The sequence below is a fragment of the Balaenoptera acutorostrata genome, chromosome 14, assembly GCF_949987535.1.
Source record: "Balaenoptera acutorostrata chromosome 14, mBalAcu1.1, whole genome shotgun sequence".
Lineage (NCBI taxonomy): Eukaryota > Metazoa > Chordata > Mammalia > Artiodactyla > Balaenopteridae > Balaenoptera > Balaenoptera acutorostrata.
In genome coordinates this window covers 33,692,010-33,711,862 of record NC_080077.1, presented here as the reverse complement: position 1 = coordinate 33,711,862, position 19,853 = coordinate 33,692,010, and the positions used below count along the sequence as shown (strand labels likewise).

Genomic DNA, 19,853 nt, shown 5'->3' with positions numbered 1-19,853 from the left:
CTTGGCTTGGTTTGTTGACTTCCAATTTCTGGGGCTTGTAGTTTGGCCTGATACCTTATCTAGTCTCTGACCTCCACCTCGCCTCTAGTTTACAGGTCTAATTTGCCTTTTTCCTTGATTCTAAGACAGATTTTATTTTCATTTGTAACATTTTGAAAAATGAGCTGCTTCTTACAATGGATGGGGCATTTCACGTGGTAGTGTTGTTACCTTTTTCCAAAGCAGTTATTCAATCAATGAAGTATCTTATAACTCAGGGATTACGCTACATGCACTTCTCCCTTGGGGTTCATCTCTAGCTTATATCCTGCTGTGGCCATTCTGCCTGCTGTCCTGGCCTCAACTGTTTCCTCATAGGAGGTGAAAAACAATAAGCTGGGCCTGACAACTCGAATGTTGGAGCGAAAACTGTAATAGCAACAGTTGAAGCACTGAGTCTGTGTTCACAAAATCCAATCCACCTTGTCTACTCAGGGAAACAAGTATCGGTATTTTGGATTCTGTTAGTCTATTGTTATTATTATACTATAGGAGGGTCCTAAACAGCAGGTTGGGGTTTGCAGATCGACATCTACTTTATGCTGATTTAAAAGTTAGGAAATTCTGCTCAAGTCATAGTGCCAAATATCCTTACATAGAGGCTTTCTTTGGTGAAAGTAATAGCAGCAAAAACTGTTTCCATAATTACATCTTATACAACCCTAGAATATCAAAAAAGGCAGGCAAACGTATGCTGACATTTAAAGTGAAGTAAGTTGATATGATTACGTTTTTATATATAGAAGGTCTACAATAAATGAGTTATACAAGCAAAATGATCCAGAAAAATAATATGTTGCCATAAAGAGTTCAGGAATATAGCAACCTTCCTCTGCTCCCTGCCTCCCCCACTATTCCTTGTGGCATATTCCATTCTTTGGATAAAAAAGGACAGTCAAAATTCACTACAAACACCATGTTTTCCTATCTTTACGTATGTTCTCCTCCCCTTCTGAAATATCCCCTGCTACCTATCCATTTTTCAAGGCCCAGCTCACACACCTCAAACCGCATGAAACACTCCGTGGAGGGTTTCTGACTCCACAGAATCAAGAGGAATTTCCTCTTTCCACTGAATCCCTTTTATGATGGAGATCCTAATATATGACACCTGTATTATAGTTACATGCCACATATCTGAGTCACATCTGTAGCCATCTATCAATGTTTACTGATTACACGAGTCACTCAAAAATATTTCTCACTGGGGACTTCCCTGGCGGTCCAGTGGTTAAGACTCTGCACTCCCAATGCAGGGGGCACGGGTTCAATCCCAGGTTGGGGAACTAGATCCCGCGTGCTGCACGGCGCGGCAAAAAAAAAAAAAATTATATATATATATAATTTCTCTCTAAAAATGGTATGCTAATAAAAGTAAAATTTCTCCAGAATAAAATAAACTATACCAATGAGTATTTTCCTTAATAGCAGAAAATAGTCTTAGGAATACTGTCTGAAAGAAACAAGTTAAGTTGCTTCTATCTACCACATGGTACTACTACTCCCCTTGCTACTGGGAAAAGACAGGGAGGGAAAGAGAATAGAAGAAAGGAATTAAAGATGCTACAAGGGATAATTCAGCCATTTGGTCCTGCAGAGAGTAACCAACATCAGCATGCACCTGCTTGGGGATGCAGCCACTTTTCCCCCAAGGCATCTCATGAACAACTAAAGACCCCTAACAATATGACCATGGCCTATACTTTGTAAATGAGGTCAGGGATCATACTTTGGAGAGTATGGCCATGCTTTCTTGTAAAACACAACATTGAAATCAGGGTGGTGTCAGGGGATGTACCCGATAGCACCACATCGGACACAGGAATCCGGAGTCCCTCTGATTGTTAGTTTAGAAGGAAGAGGCCCAGGTACCAGCTTCTGAGGGCACTTGAGAGTTCTCATGCGTATGTGAAAAGTCAGGTAATTGTTGTATTTTGGCTTTTGCCAGCATATGGGGAGTGGCGTGTGTACAGGTTTTTTATGGCTATGAAATTAAACATTTCCCACACCCTTCCCCTCAGTGCATGTGTATGTAGTTTGTGTGTGTGTGTGTGAGATAGCAACAATTCTCAGAGTGTTTATTTCTGTGGTAATACATCCCATCTAAATTCTCACAACAATAAAAAGATTAACAGCCTGACTCAGCTTGAATCTACCCTGCCCTTTGCTGTTGGAGGAGAAATTAGTTTAACTGGTAATGTGTAATGGTTAAAGACGAAGTGTTTAAAAGTTGTTTCTGGGGGCTTCCCAGGTGGCACAGTGGTTGAGAATCTGCCTGCCAATGCAGGGGACACGGGTTCGAGCCCTGGTCTGCGAGGATCCCACATGCCACGGAGCAACTGGGCCCGTGAGCCACAATTACTGAGCCTGCGTGTCTGTAGCCTGTGCTCCGCAGCAAGAGAGGCCACGATAATGAGAGGCCCGCGCACCGCGATGAAGAGTGGCCCCCACTTGCTGCAACTAGAGAAAGCCCTCGCACAGAAATGAAGACCCAACACAGCCATAAATAAATAAATAAATAAATAAATAAATAAAAATTTAAAGTTGTTTCTGGAAAGTCTTCCCTGGATTTCTTGACAAGAGTGGCCAAATGATATTTACTGAAGATGATAAACAATAAATGATGTCAAAGCTCTCATTTAAATAGTGTATAACAACTACTATTAAGCCCCAGGATCATGGTGTATCAAATACTAAAGCTATTAGTATGCTAATTACACTGAGCTGCCAAGCTTTGAATAGACACAACATGCCTGATCATTAAGCCAAACCGTCTGTTCTTAGCTTGAGCCATAAAAATAACTAAGTCTGTGAGTAGTATAGTGTTCGTAACCTTCCTATTTCACTTTTTTTTTTTTTTTGCCTTAACAGCTGTGACTCTGTCCCTTACTTTTAAATTTCTTTGGTGTGCTTGTGAGCTGAAGTTTTATGATGTACAGCAGGACTGGAGAAGAGCAGTATTTGACTAACATGCCATTAAAAATTAGTCACAAAGGATCTTACAACTTACAAAATGTTAGTTAATTTCTTATGCATGCAAAGACTGTTAAAATAGAGAAAATGATCTCATACGGCCCTCACATGTTTTACACATTGAACTAAAGTATATTTTTAAAAATAGGATTTTAGTTCTTACTATCTGGTAAAATAAACAATGATTTTAGTATTTTCTCAAAAGGTGTAGATAAATACTGTGTTGCTCATATTTTTACACTCTAGAGATCATAAATTTAATGTCAGACCCTTAGGAGAAATGTTAATTTCTTCTTTTAAATTAAAAGCTAATTTAAATGTAAAGCTGACATTTTTAATACTACAAAAAAACCTTTTATCTTCAAAAGGGCAAATTGGACATATAACTTTCTCAAATAAAGGCCAGATATAACACACATTTTAGAAAATTTAACAAGGACATTTTAGCAGGGTATCTTAAACTAAAATGGCATATTCATCACTTGGAGGTGGAGATACGGAAGTCGTTCCCTGCTGTCTTGAACTGTCTGTTCTGATTATAACTGGGCTTCTGTTATCCAAATGCTTAAACTTTTATCCAACTTACAGATTCAGAGAATTTTAAAGGGCCTGAAGTAACTTCTATAATTAATAATCACTTAATTGACAATGAAATAAGTTCTGATATTTTTCCCTTTTAATATGGTATTTTTTAAGTACTATAAAAAAAATCAGAGAATGTCTGAAAAAGAAACAAGATTTTGTGCTTGATATTGTAATTTGATTTTCCACATGGGTCTCCAAGTAGATCCAGACACTGTTTCCAGACCTAAAGCAGATGCTTGAAACTGTACCTGCGACAATGCTCTGGGTCAGAGCTGTTAAGTGAAACCAGAGATGGAATTCTAAACAGAGCTGTGACTAGACACACAACCTCGGCCACAAACGACCCAGAGTCTACACCGCACTGCTGCCAACTCCAGGATTCTTCTGGAGAATGGCAGAAGATGAGAGAAACAGATTTCTATTCCATGTCCAAAACTCTAAAAATGTTACCAGATCATTTGGAACTTTTAGCGAGTCATGTAAGCTCTCTAAAGCTCAAGCTCTCAACTGTTAATTAAGGGTGTGACCAGCAGATCATCCTGAGTTAACACTGAAGCCCACCTTAGGAAGAGAGAACTTTTGTTCCCTCTACAATGAGGGCAGATGTAGTGAGCAGCTTGGCTTATTTCACAGAATCTCACAGAGCCCCACTTTGTGCTCACGCTCTCTCATAAATGTACAGCTTCCTTTTACTTTCAGAGGTAAGCTTAAATGACAGAAGAAAAATCACACAGATCTAAGTCCACAGTGGACTTGAAACCTGCATGATTCAGCAATTCATAACCAGATGCTCATCAAAGCTGCCCTAGATCCTTTTTAGACAGAGATGCAGTCTGAGGTAATTACGGGTGAAATGATGAAAGGTCTGTGATTTCCTTAAAAATACTAAAAGGAAAAAAGGTGTGGAAGACAAGATGGAACAGGATTAAAAAAATATGTGTGATTGTTGGTGATGGGTTTATGGAGGTTCATATACTATTCTATCTTTGTGTATGTTAGAAAAATTCCATAATAAAATTAAATATGTGTGCACACAAACACATATACAGCAAATGGGGGGAAAATTACCCTGACAGTTTTTATACAATACACATGTGCAGGTACTGCTCTGGGAGATCCTGATTCAGTGGGTCTGGGAAGCAGCCCAGGCATGGTTTTTTGCTTTTTGTTTTTTAAAATAATACCACAGAAGCCCCTATTGTATACTTCTGGTTAAACACCATTAATCTGGTCTTACTCTCATTTTATAGAAGAAACTGAGACCCAGAGAGAGAAAATGATTTGCCATTAATGTCTCGTTAATGGCAAAGCTAGGGCTATATCAAGCCAAATGACTCCTGGTGTTTGATGTCGTGTGTGTGTGTGTGTGTGTGTGTGTGTGTGTGTGTGTGTGTGTGTGTGTGTGTGTGTGTGTGTGTGTGTGTGAGAGAGAGATATCATTCCCAAATGACTCCTGGTGTTTGATGTCGCGCGCGCGCGTGTGTGTGTGTGTGTGTGTGTGTGTGTGTGAGATATCATTCCCAACTACAAGTTGAAGGCTATCAGAAAATGGTTATTTTCAAATAGTCTACAATTATGTTATTTTTCACCAAGTGTTTCCTCTTGCTGTAATTAATAGATAAGTCTCATTAGTACTTAAGAAATTCACATTTGTACCAAACAATTAATATGCTGCAGTCATTATAAACATTGGTCTTGTTAAGTAGATTGAGTGTGTCCCTTACAACCTGATTCAAACTATTAATTTACCTAGTCAAGCATGTCTTAATAACATGAATGCCCAATTATATATAGTTAGCATTAATAGCATACAGAGTGCTTTAAAAAAATATTACCTTGATGAATTCTCATGATCTATAATCTCTTGTCTTTCACATTTCAATCCCTAGAAACCATGGTTTCTTCCATCAACAGTCACAGACAATGCTTTGGAGAAAGTCACAATTAACCTTTCAAATGCAAAATCTAGAGGACCTCTTATCCAAGGCTAACCTTACTCAACCTCTCTGTAGCATTTGGTACTACTGATCAAGCTCCATTACTTTACTCTTCTCCCGGGGGGCTAAGACACTACAATCTTCAACTTCCTCTTACTTCCTATTATTTCTTGGTCTCTTCTGCCAGTTCCGTTTCCATGGCCCACTACTTAAATATTGGTGTTTTTGCCCTTTTGATTTCTTACCCCATATATCCACTTGTGTAACAGGAACCAGTCTGTGCCTTCAACTACAATCTCTATGTTGGTCCCAAATGCACACCTCCAGCTCTGGCCACCCTCTGAGCTTCAGGCCCACGTAGCCAACTTTCACAAAGGCATGTCAACCCCAAATGCCAAAAACTGACTACCTCATTAAAGTCTGTTCCTTTTGTTGGATGTTTTATCTTGATGATAAAATCACCCAAGGTAAAATCAGCAAGTCATTCTAGATTCCTTCTTCTTGCATATTCCTTACATCTAATCAGTTTCACCATCTCACTGATATGGGTCTTACTGGCTCACATTCAACACTTCTTTCCATTCCCATTGCTGGGCCTTAGCTCAACCCAGAACTGTTTTTAAAGCTATATATTAAACATATCTAATAATGGCAGTAATACATGTTCAATTTTATTACTATACATAAGCCCAGGATTTGGGGATGGAGTTTTTCTGTGCTCTATGGGGAAAGAGAGGATAACAGTAGAGAGACCTGGATTTAAAGTCACATACACTTGGTTTCAAATTCCAGCTCCACCACTTCCTATCTAGATAACCTTAAGTAAGTTACTTAACATTGCTGAGCCTCACTTTCCTGATCTGTAAAAAAGAAAAAAAATGAGACTATTTTAATAATAAACTCCAACTAAACTACTATGAATATTAAATAAAATGTTGGTAAAATGTTTAGCAGCATACCTGACCTCTGGTGAGCATTCAAAATAACGATAATTATTACCCCTTACAAATACAGCAATGAACTATTCACTGATTTGTAACTTCTTCTTTCAACATATTACAAATATCTTCCAATGCCAATATATACACTTGTCCATTTTCATGGTATTTCATTATATAGGTATGACATAACATATTTAACTAACCACCTTTATCCTTTTGGATTATTTCTAATTTTGGCCAGTATACAGAAAATGGCAATGAACTTAAGCATAACTATTTGCATGCCCATCTGATTATCCCCTCTGAAGGAATTTCTAAGTCCAATGAGGAGCATGGTTTTCAAGATTTTGCCACATGCCAACTGCTCTCCAGAGGGATTCTACCAATTTATATATTCCCATCAACAGTGAAATTAGCTGGCGTCTCCTACCAAACCTCCTCTCTCACACTCCTCCAGTGTATCCCTCACCTGCCATCATAACAGCTGTTCCAAAATGCAAATATAATCATGTAACTGCTGGGGTCACAGCTTTCAGCAGTTCCCTGCCACATACAGAATAGAAGCCTGGCTCCCCGCTGAGCCCCATTCCCGCCTTCCTTCTGCCCCTGACCCTCCATGTACCTCACTGGCCAGGATGACCGAATTTTCCCTCCAAACACCCTCAGTCCTCCCCACTTAGATATCCAACACACACGTCACACTCAACAGGCCCTAGGTTGAAATTATGATCTTCCCTATCTAAGTGTCAATTCCACACATCAAAGAATTGTTTAACAAATAAAAAACATGCCAGTTTCATTCAAATGATTTGTGGGGAGAGTCAAGAAACACAAACCAACAAGAAAAATGTGGGGACAGTGTGGGAGGGGATAGTTTATCAAAACGTAGATGGCTCATGTTCCACCAAAACGGAAGAGCTGCTACTTGGATCCAGGCAATTGTTACCCCGCACGAAACAGGTCCCCTACGGCAAGGGGACATGAGGACGCTCCCACCTCCAAACTGTCAAGTCAAGATGGAAGTCCAGACTTTCATGCTAAATCTTTTCGAGTTAACATTCTGGCAACTGATGGAAGCCTATGTAGAAAACTGATTAGTTGGTGACTCGCCACATAACCATAGTATTTGACATTATCTTCTACTTTCTTTGTTGTTCTGTAATTGTTTCCTGGGTATATTTTTTCTCCCTAAGAAAATGATAGCAGCTTGGAAAAAACCTCAGGCAATTGATGAAACTTTTTCAACCGAAATGACGAGCTACATGACCTCCACTGTGGGCCACCATCACCGATGGTGACCACTCTACAGGAAGCTCCTCTGCTAAGGAGACTTAACACCTGACATGTGTTTCTCACACCTCCGCTCCACTCTCTGGTGAAGCCCCTCTGATGCCCACTTCCTGTCTGATAGCCCAGGGTCCCCAGGTCAGGCTCCATCACACACCTCTAGCACTTCTGAGCTCAACCCTCCTACATCCCTCTCTGGCTCCCTGCAGGGGAGCAGCAGCCCCATCTCCTCTGAAGACCTAACAGGAAGTGGGGCTTCTGCACCAAGGAGGCTCTTACTAGTATTTTGTCAGAATAATCGCTGAATTTCTCAGCAGGGAACACCAAAACTCGGAGATTAAGTGACACCTAATACATGATGAAACTGAGAGTTAAATCCAGGCTGAAATCCCAAGCCTTAAACTGACAATACAGCTTCTAACTAGTCCAGACATAATTCTCAGACCAGCTCTCCTCTATTTAACACAAAGTACAAACTAAAGAAATCCAAGTTAATGCTATTTTTCTATAAATGACAAAATTATTTAAACGTTCCATCTCCAAAAAAAGTAACATTTAAATTTTTGTCTAAGGACTTATTATTAAAAAGGTACAGCACAAATTTTGTTTTCTTAGATACACACTGTTCCTCAGAATATCACATTATAACGGTCTTATTAAATAGACAAGGATATAAAGTCACTTAAGTTAATGTGAATAATCAGGGCTACAAAAGAGAAGAGGTTCACGTATTCATAATGTCTTTAGAGGTAATAGAACATTCTCAGTTAAACAAGAATGATATCTCAAAAATCCTTTCTAACCTGTATAGCATTTCTCAAAAAATATAAACACTATATACAATTCCCACTTATTAAATTTTATGCTTTTAAAGATACTTTGAAATTGACCAAAAAAAGTTTAATGCCAGGAAAATGCTATTTTGTAAGAGTGAGAGCTATAAATAAAGGAGAAAAAAATTTTGTGTGTGATTACTGGATCCCTAAGTAGGCCAAAGCAGAAAAAAATCAAAGGCTGATAATTGCATTTCCACATTATTCCACACGATGTCAGCATGTAACTGAGGAACCTCTATGGTGGTGATGGTGGTGGAGGGGTGTCTTCACCATAAATAGAACAATAGAAACCCTTGCATTTCATGATCTTAAGTTAGAGCTTTGGTAAGTCACTTCTTCTGAATGTGTTTTCATGTATATTTCATTATTTTAAACCCAGTTCTTACTATACTCTTACAGAAGTTTATGAATACTAAGAGTTAAATATCCCTTTTTTGAAATATTTTAGTTTTCTGCATTCCAACATAACTCTCTCCAAATTCTTAAGTTCCAATTAAGACACTTTAAGGACTTACTGAAGTCTAGGAAAGAGCTCAGGCACTACACCAATATTGACCTATTTGTTTATCTGGGTTAGTTTTTTTCCCCATTTTACAGATGAGAAAATTGAAGGAAAAAAGGTCAATGGTTCACACAAGGGACTCTTTAATTACTAAACATTACACATTTAGTGGGCAACTGGAATCTCCACAGAGTCCTCTGTGTGTTTATGTGTGGGTGGGTGTGTGCTGAGACATTCCTGTCTTGTTATTTTCCTTTGTTCCTTATAACAACAGCTCACATGCTGAGTCACCAAGACCTGTGCAACTATCCGTATTGATCATTAGTACTAATAGGAGCAGAGCTACCATTATTGATGCCTTTAACTTATATATAGTACCAGAGCCTACTAAGTGTGTAGAAATTCATCCTACAAAAACATTCAAAACCCTTTGTTGTATATAAGATATTAAAAACAGTACTGCAATCTGTATAAAAACATATATCTTCAAGTTTTTCTTACATCATTTGCACTCTTATCTTGCTTTTCATATTTTTCCCGGTCATAAGCCATTTTCTTCAGCAATTTCTTCATGGCTTTTTTATCTTTTCTATGATTTTCAGTGTTTTGTTTCCTCACTTGGTTGACAATAAACTTGGGGATCTATGGAGAAATGAAATTAAGTTTGGGGAGGAAAAAGAAGTAGTACCATTTTAAACTATAGAAATAATTATCTTTATTTCTTATATTTGGAGAGAAGTAAAGGCTCTGTCTATTTGATAAGGCTATGCCATTCATTAAATCTGTGGGAAAAAAACTCATCATATTACCTACCATGTGTACAGAGCATCCAGGTGATGAAAATTACCACCCACTGTGTAAGGTTCAAAAAGAAGCTTGGGGACTTCCCTGGTGGTGCAGTGGTTAAGAATCCGCCTGCCAACGCAGGGAACACAGGTTCGAGCCCTGGTCCGGGAAGATCTCACATGCCACAGAGCAGCTAAGCCCGTGCACCACAGCTACTGAGCCTGCGCCCTAGAGCCCACGAGCCACAACTACGGAGCCTGTGTGCTGCAGCTACTGAAGCCCGTGCACCTAGAGCCCGTGCTCTGCAACAAGAGAAGCCTGTGCACCACAATGAAGAGTAGCCCCTGCTCGCTGCAACTAGAGAAAGCCCGCACGCAGCAACGAAGACCCAATGCAGCCAAAATATTAATTACTTAATTAATTAATTAATTTTTAAAAAGAGGTTTGGTGAAGTTCAAGGACATAGTGACCATCTTCTACGCCAGGACTGGAGACTGCCTGAGGTGACAGGCATTAGGCACCACGAACTCAGCAGTTGGTCCCTTTAGCAGCCACCTATCTACAACCTAGCCTCCAACTAACCTATAGACCCTTCTAATAACCAGCTAGCCTCTCCTGTCAAAAGAGAAAGAAAAACTCACCAATAAACAAGAGCTGACAGGTAACTAGCAATAATCCAGGAAAAAATAATCCTCAGAAATTCCATTAGCAAAAATAAAATATTTTAGAAGTTACCAAATTGAAACACTTAATCATGTAGGCATTTTAAAAACTGAGATATTTAAAAGTAGACATCAATTTTTTTAACCGCATTTGAAATTACCTATATTGGTTACCTTTTTATAGAGACTATAACAATAAAAAGACTTCAGAATCTAGATATCATCACTCATTAACAGAACTTGAAAATATATACTTACTGTCCACAGAAGTTTTTGATACTTAATCAATAAGTGCATGATATGAGCTATCCCAGCTGCCATTACAAATTCTCGCTGTTCACTGGACTTCAAACCCAGTGTATGATACATGAAGAGATTCGGGGCCATGACCATTGCTACATTCATGACCGTCATCTTATTTTTCTCTTTATTGTCCACGACTCTTTGGAGAAATTCAAGCAGGGCCTGAAACAGAAATAACGCTTTGAGATCTGTGTTATACATGAAGATAAGAGATTAAGGCACTGCAGCATATGGGATTTTTATTTATTAAAAAAAATAAATAAGTTGTGCATAACCACAGTCAGCCAGCCACATCCAGTGGGCCTTGTCCTCAAAGGTGCTCCACTGGTTAACACACTCGGAGCTGGTGCTGTGTTTCCGCTGTGGACTCTGGCCCTGGGGAATGAGGCAAGAGGACACACATCTGAGCTGGGCGGTGGGGAGAGGGATGGAGAAGGGTCAGACCGCCTGCCTATCAAAGCCATGGAGCACTGAAAAATAGTTTAAAATATCAAACAAGTATTCACTTGCTGCAGGAAGTGCTGTACTTTTATTTCTAAATATTAAAAAAAAATCCATTAAAAAGGCTCGTTCAATCTCAGTTGTGTTTGTTTTAAGGGACTCAATAGCTGGCTGACTTGAAATCCAAAAAGAATGGAGACTGGGATGGGGAGGAGGGGAAATAGAGACAAAGAGAATTTTTTTCAAAAAAATGAATGAACGAAAAGAAGCTTTTCACCAGAACAGGCTAGTTTATGCTCAGTTTGATGCCCCCCACTTCCCACCTCTATGGACAACACTTATGTGTCCTCTGAGTGCCCCTCCACAAAAGCCACGGCAGCTTAGATCACCCTCCTTCTGCTAGGGCATAAAGCTTTAAGTTCTTCTTTTGCCTTCCTTCTTGAATCAATTTTGGTCCAAAACATTAACAACAATAACTGCACAGATATTCAATATCTCTACAGGCGAGGCACTGTTTTAAGAACTTCATAGAGATCACCTCACTTAATCCTGACTGGAAATAGATGCCGTAATGATCCCCATCATACAGAGAAAACAGCGTCTAAGAGAATGGATGTAACTTACCAGAGGTCACAGAGCAAGCACATGGTGGAGAAGGAATTTAACTGCCTGTCTATCTGGCTTTGTTTCTGAACTCTTAACTATTAAAAGAAGCAGGTTATCATACTTAGCTTAAAATTCCTACCTGAAAAAGTTCAAATAAACTACGCCAAAATGGAAAAACAAAAACAAAACAAAAGAACTGTGTTCATCTCTCACAGGATTTCAGGGGGAAAAAAATTCCTATAAGCTCTTACAGCTTGATCTTGAGTCCAGTTTAGCTACTATATAGACCCCTAAAAGTTTGAAACAAACTAAAGGCATAGCCTTACTATCTAACAATGAGATTTATGTATCTAATTTCTGGTCCAGTGCTCACAAAGTTAAACTGTAATCCAAGCATAAGGTTATATAGAAACAATACCTTCTCAAATGAGGACAAAAGATTAATTGGTAAGGTTTGGAAAAAATATTTAATTTTGTTCCAAAGACCAGAATAATTATTCAGGGACCAGTGTATCTCTTTCTTTACAAGCATAAATTGTAGAGATTAGGTAATAAACCACTTAAATGTGGTATACATAATGCAATAAAGTTATTTAAATATTACTATCAGGATATTAGAATATGTGTGTGTATATGTAGATATGAAACTAATAAAATGTTAACCTAGCCTTTGCTGAAAGAACTTCATCTTCGGATATATTGTTTCTTCATCTGATCTATAAGAACTGTCCTTTCTTAAAAGTATCTATCACCAGGACTTCCCTGGTGGTCCAGTGGTTAAGACTCTGTGCTTCCAATGCAGGCGGCACGGATTTGATCCCTGGTCAGGGAACTAAGATCCCACGTGCCACGAGGTGTGGCAAAAAAAAAAAAAAAATGTATTTATCACCAGTCTGGTGTTATATAAGTATCACTGGACCCAGTCTCTGAAAACTCAGTTTGAGTCTTAGCACAGTTACTTATTAGCTATGTGTGATCTTAGGGTAAACCTTTTGGCATCCCTGTTCTTTAAAGTCTTCTCATTCATAAAATGGGAATATTAATCTCCTAGCCTGCCAGGATTAAGCAAGAAAATGTATACAATGAACTTCCTATAACTACAAAAAGGATAAACACATGCCAATAATTATATTAACATGAATTTCCCACTGATATCTTAACATTAGTCTTTGTTATTCCTCCAAGTCAAAGGTAGGTATGAGCATTGGTCCAAATGCACGATAACCCAAGGTTAAAAAAATCTTGGTCAAGCAACTTGCCTAAAGACACCTGTTGCTCTAGACTTAAACCAGGACATGGGATTTAACATGGTCCCTCCAAACCCTTAGATATGCTGTAAAAATAGTCTACACAAGTCAGGCACATGATCCCATCCCTCCAAATGGCAACGGAAAAAGCGGCAATAGGACTGGAAAAATTGAGGAAGTTCACATTAAGCTTCCTGAAATTACCTTGTGATGAAGTTTCCCTTCTCTTTTAGAGAACTAAATTTAGATAGTTTATTCTCTTATATACGGTATACTTGTTTTGGTGTTTCTGTTATTAGAAATCTTGTTTGAAACCTTCATCAGAGCTGGCTAATTAAGCTACTAAAGCTTAAGTAAATTAGTAAAATTACTTGTTTGGCATTTTCCAATTTTTTACCCCAAGAAACTATTTTCCACCTTATTTATACAATTGTGCTCCCAGTAACCTTACATGCTAAAATTAAAACTACTTTAAAATTTTAAAAAGTACACTTTTAAACAGATTTTGTCTTAAAAGAATGTTCCTGGGACTTTAAAGGCAAAATCCAAGAATGAGTTCTAGACCAACCTCGCCCAATAGTAACCATATCGAAATAAGCGTTTCCTCCCACAATTATTTGAACTCATTTGAATGCAGGCATATTTTATGTAAATCATGTCTTTCAATTTCTACCTTATATTGGTCATTCACAGGGCCATCACACAGACAGGCACCTTTATGTGAAAAAGAAAAAGATGGATTAAATTCCTCTTTCTAGGTAGTTGATGCCCTGTGTCAAGGGCACGGCTGGCAAGCAGAGAACAGACTGAAAATCGGTCCCCGCTTCATCCTGGGCCAGATGTCCTTATTTCAGCCACAGTCTACACACCCATACCCAGCAGCCCTGGTCACACAGTGTTTGAATGCAACCCTTTCTGGAGTTGGCCTCTGTCTCCAAAACCAAACCAAACCAAACCAAACATAACCTGCCTTCTCAGTTATTCATTCAGTTAATCAGTGAAGCGAAAGATTATTTTCTGACTTAGTAAAGGGACTAACTAACTCTTTGGAAGTTCTCCTGCAGCAATGCAATGTTTTTATTCCAGCAATCCTCATCAACTGCTTCAGCCAGAAAAGTTGAGTATTAACATTCATTCCACGGGCATGGAATTCGCTCACCTAGCTTCAGTTCAGGGAGTCTTAATGAGGTACAGAAAGACATTTCCAAGATTTACCAACTGGTGGTTTTGTTTTCTTGACAGGAAATTTTTTGACATGATTTTTTTTTGTTTTAAATAGAAAGAACCATAGGGGGTAAATGGGCAAGGGTTTCACCCTTACCTGTATAAAAAAAATTTTTTTAAGGCAACAACAAAACATAAGGGAGATGCTCTTTCTAAATTATATTTTTAAAATTTCTCTTTTCTTTTATAAAAGTGTATAATTAAACCTTTTCTAACTACTCTATAAATGGTTGCATTAAGGAAAATTAATCAATGTGGAACAATCCACTGATTATTATGAAAGCCTCTGACAATACGTAGTAAACGGTATTTAATCATATGAATATCAGACCAAATCACTTTGAAATGATGATATAAATCAGAAACTCAGGGTAATCCATTAGAGAAATAACTAGAATTTATTTGAGTTGGTCTATCTTTTGACTAACCAAACATTTCAAAATCATCATTATAACATTTCAAACTCTACTGCTTGGAACTACAAACAAATGTAACCTTTTTAGGCAACAGTGGGCTATATTTGATGAGCCTTAGGATTTTCTTTTTAAACATTCAATTTTCACCTTACTAGTATATGCTCACCAGATAAAATCTGGAAAATGCAGGAAAATAGAAGAAAAAACCAAAATGCACCCATGTTTTTATTAACAAATGAACCTCAATCACCTGTTTTGGTAGAAGAAATGTTATAATTGAAAAAAATCCAAAAAAATCAAAAAAACGCCTAATGATACTATTAACATGACTAAGCTGGTTAATAAATTAATAAAGAGTTAAAGACTTTCACCATCTGCCCTTAAAAATAGGTCTTTTCCTTATAGACAACTACTAACACCTCCACGATAACATCATTTTGTTTTGCCACAAATAACGAAAAATTACTCTGTTTAGTTCTGAGGGATATTTAACATAAATGAATCCAGCTGACCTTGAGCGTGTCTCTGTTTGCATCGGGCAACAGGATGACGAGAAGGTTCAAAGCCTGTAGCTGTTGCTTCTTGGTTGGAAGATCTGCAGACAGATTAAATACATCTGAACACTTGTCTTTACCAAACATTTCTCTTTACTTTCTTTTTCCGTTTTGTAAGAAAAAAGTTTTTCGGCATAAACATCACTGTGAGATGTGAGACACAATGCCTGAGCAGCAAGCCTTGTTGGGAGCGTGTCTGGGGGAGGTCAGGAGAAGCAGCTATTGCTATAGAGCTTTCTCTCTCTCAGAATGCTCACTTCCAACTATGAGTGTATGACGGGCAGCCTTATGTTTGCAGACGCATAACAGTGCTTTGGAAATAATTTTAACTTCCGCGTGATAATTATTCCCCAGTGTAAAGATATAGGAGATCAGACCTTCTATGATATGGTGTCAGGGTGGACCCGCAACAGTGAAGTTTGTCTGGTATAATGGTGAGTGAACAAATTACGTGGTGTACGTGGTAAGAGTCCGTCGATTCCAGCAGGAATATGTAAAACAGAGCCTGGAACACAATAGGTGTTCAATAACTGTTTGTGGAATGAATTAGAAGACCAACCAGCAATGAAAGAGTTGAAGAGGTACATTATTTTCATTGATACTTCTTATTTTCAGTAGCCCTTACCCCATTAGGTAATACGCATGGATATCTGCAATCATTCCGGCATTTGTTTTTCAGGTATAAATTTGGTCCTTTGATCAACATCCAAGGAATATATATGCAAAATAGCACAACTTAACCATTAAAAAAAATATTTTAAACAGGTGATTTCAGTCACGTTTCCCTAAAAATTCTGAATAAATGCTATGATATGAGATAACCCATGGGAAACATCTCAATATGACATGCTTTAAGAATAGCCTGGAACATAATGGAATAACATTCAGCCATTTAAAAAAAATGAAATCTTGCCATCTGCAACAACATGGATGAAACTTGAGTGGATTATGCTAAGAGAAATAAGATGGAGAAAGACAAATATCCTATGATCTCACTTATATGTGGAATCTAAAACAAAAACGAAAACAAAGACAAAAACAAAACAGCTCCTAGATCCAGAGAATAGATTGGTGGAACAACCTGAACCACCATAGGTAGTGGGGATCGGGGGGAAATGGGTGAAGGGAGTCAAAAGGTACAAACTTCCAGTTATAAAATAAATAAGTCCTGGGGAAATAATGTACAGCATGGCAACTATAGTTAATAACACTATATTGCATATTTGAAAGTTACTAAGAGTAGATCTTAAAAGTTCTCATCACAAGCAAAAATTTTTCTGTAATTATGTATGGTGACAGATGTTAAGTAGACATATTATGATGATCATTTTGCAATATATACAAATATCGAATCATTACATTGTACGTATGAAACTAATATAATATTGTATGTCAATTATACCTCAATTAAAAATAAAAGAATAGCCTGGAACAGTTCTGGTTGACACTTTAGTTCAGCATAATCATTAATAGTGCCTCCCTTTCACTCTCAAAAGTGGTCCAATTTGGAACTTAAAGTATGGTTTGGTCACTAGAATGTGGTGACAGCATTCTTCCTTTTTTGATGGTCTCTATGACTAAAAGGTGTAATTATGCCAGTATAAGTACCTCATCAGCTCTCTCCGTTCACTGGAAAGGAATTGAGAACTACTCGAGACATTAATTTGGAGCTTGCCTAAGACCACAAACTGGAAAGTTGCCCCCTAACCAATGAGGCAGCCAAATGATTTGTTCCATGTTTCTGCATGACAATTTCAGAAGTTCATTTTTCAGGAAATAATCACAGACTCTGCCGTATCTCCTTGTGCTTTTAGGATAACTGTTAATCCACAGCTTCTCCAGTAAGTGTTGCTTTTAACACTTGGAAAGAAAAATGTATCACAGAGCTTACGTGATTCATCCTATTAAAAAAGAAGTGTGAAGTTTCCAGGTTTTAACACGAAAATATGTATATTGTATTGCTTAAAGGGCATGCAATTAATCCGTACCCAAAGAGAACATTCTATTATCTATTTACTCAGAGATGCATATTTATAAAAGTAAAGGAAAACATCATGTGGCATCTGAGTACTCGCTGACATCAGTGAGTAAAGATGTCTATCCAAATATATCTTCGTGATGCAAAATATCATTACAGCAACTAATATGGATGGAACCAACACAAGGACTGCTTCAGGGAGGGATGGCACTTACTCTGGACAGCCTGAAAGGCTTTGAGATATTCTACACTGAGCAGTGGCTGGGGCAGCTCCCGGATGAAGAGCTTCAGCAGGCTGGCGGCATCATGCTGCTTAACACCTTCCCAATTAAAAGTCCCTTCATAAAACTTTGCTTCCAGTTCTTGGCAAAGATTCTGAAAGGCAGAAGAAAGAGAGAAAAAAAAACTACCAGTAAGTGCATGTTTTTTTTTTTCCTGCTGAGACGGATATACTTCCCACTTTATAAGAGATTCTACTCTTTTGAAAAGACATCTGAAAATACTAAAGGCCAACACTTCTCTATTACTCAGAAAAATACTACTCCTCCCACCCCAAGTGTACTTCACCAATGAAAATGATAACCAAGGCCCAAAATTCTGAAACTTTACACGTTTTCCTGGACATGCAACAAACCTTAAGCAGTAAAGCCTGAATTAAAAGATTAGTTAAAATAGCCTTGGGCTTCCCTGGTGGTGCAGTGGTTGAGAGTCTGCCTGCTAGTGCAGGGGACACGGGTTCAAGCCCTGGTCTGGGAAGATCCCACCTGCCGCGGAGCAACTAGGCCCGTGAGCCACAACTACTGAGCCTGCACGTCTGGAGCCTGTGCTCCGCAACAAGAGAGGCCGCGATAGTGAGAGGCCCGCGCACCGCGATGAAGAGTGGTCCCCGCTTGCCGCAACTAGAGAAAGCCCTCGCACAGAAACGAAGACCCAACACAGCCAAAAATAAATATAAAAATAAATAAATAAATAAATAAAGATTACTATTAAAAAAAAATAGCCTTTACATTTGGGGGCTTTACTTAGATACTATAATTTTTCACCAACTTTTAAAAAAACATTAAGAAAACAAGTCTATATTTTAAATTATTTAGAAGTACGTTACATAACAAAATACATAATCAATCTCTGGACCTAAAGCAGAAGGCCACCTCTGATTAGTCACCTCTGGGAAATGGAAAACCAAATTCTATAGCAAATGAGGCACGAAAATACATCAGTATACCTGTCTTAAATGCACAGGCTGTCAGTGACCCAGCCATGCTGCTGCCAGCTGCCAAAAGCAGCTGGAGTCCTTGCAGAATTAGAAATACCTAGTTCATTTACCTCAAGGACTCTACAAAATTTGCCAAATTATTAATAATAAATCAATTTAGTTTCATAATTACTATCTTCTATATGCTTTTCCACTGTGGCATAACTCCTATTATGTTAGAAATCCTTCCAAGTTTCTGTCACTTCCTTCTAATATTTGAAACTGTTCTCCCAAGGAACATTCTTTGTTTTTCCTGTAAGGTAAATTTATTACACTTTCCCTTCCCAACACAATTCCATCCTCTACCCCAATTACTTTTGTAATTGGTGAAATACAAAAGGTGAACCCAGAAATTGGGGGTAGGGGAAAGAAAGTTGGAAGGAGAGAGGGATGCGAGAAGGTGCGGGGGGAGGGAGTGAAGGAAGAAAGGAAAGGAGAGAAGGCCTGAGGAAGAGGGAGAAGGGGAAACGGGGAGAGAGAAGGAAGGAGAGGGAAAAGAGGAAAGAGAAGGGAAGGGGAAGGAGAGGAGGACAGAGGCGGAGGGGAGAGGGGGAGGGAGGGAGGAGAGTCCAAGAAATGTGGTGGGGAGGGGAGAAGAAAGACAACCCAAAATTTTGCACATTATCTTTAAATTATTTATAACAGACCAGCTGCTGCATCATTCAGTCTGTGACAAGAGGCTGTGTTGAAGAGTTGAGCCAGATGAATCCACTTAATCGACTTTCTAAGAAAGTACATGTAGTTGAACTCATCCCTCTGCCAGCTATCTGGTCAAAATGTAAAATCCGCATCATATCCACTCTTGTATGGCAAAGTAAACGTGCTTATGACTCTTGTGAGTTGGCCGTCGCATTCTGCTAATGTGGGCCGTGAACAGTGACCTGAGAGGCCGTATTCTTGCTGAGATGGGTAATATGAAGTCACGTTACTGGTTTCTGAGGGACTCTTGCTCTGTAAGAGAATTTACTTCTCAACAGAACTCGTCTCCCAATCACACACAACGTCCCTGATAGACTGGTGGTGAAACTGCCGCAGGTATCAGCAAATGAAGTGAGACAGTGGCCACGTATCAAACTTACAAGAGCACCAAAACAGTTTCAGGGACCTCTGTGCACCAGACAGCAGACCCAGGGGACACAAGCTGAATGACATTTGTGAGCAGGGTATATATCAGGTTACTCAAATCCTATTAAACTGAGATCACTAGGTAGTAAGAGGCAAGTAGGCTGAAACTGTCCGCCTAAATTGAGGAAGCTTATTGAAATCAGCAGGTGATGCAAA

The 19,853-nt window shown here is 38.6% G+C and overlaps 1 protein-coding gene across 2 annotated transcripts in view; it reads right to left on the bottom strand.

Annotated features, from left to right (window-relative positions):
• Positions 1 to 19,853, bottom strand: part of ARHGAP18 (Rho GTPase activating protein 18) — a 127,172-nt gene that overhangs the window by 8,780 nt on the left and 98,539 nt on the right. For both annotated transcript variants that reach the window (XM_007190835.3, XM_007190836.3), the window contains exons 9-12: positions 17,533 to 17,692; positions 15,298 to 15,380; positions 10,807 to 11,013; positions 9,602 to 9,742 (exon numbers count right to left, since the gene is read on the bottom strand). In XM_007190835.3, coding sequence (XP_007190897.2) covers positions 9,602 to 9,742; positions 10,807 to 11,013; positions 15,298 to 15,380; positions 17,533 to 17,692 — 591 coding nt within the window. The remainder of the gene's footprint in view (positions 1 to 9,601; positions 9,743 to 10,806; positions 11,014 to 15,297; positions 15,381 to 17,532; positions 17,693 to 19,853) is intronic.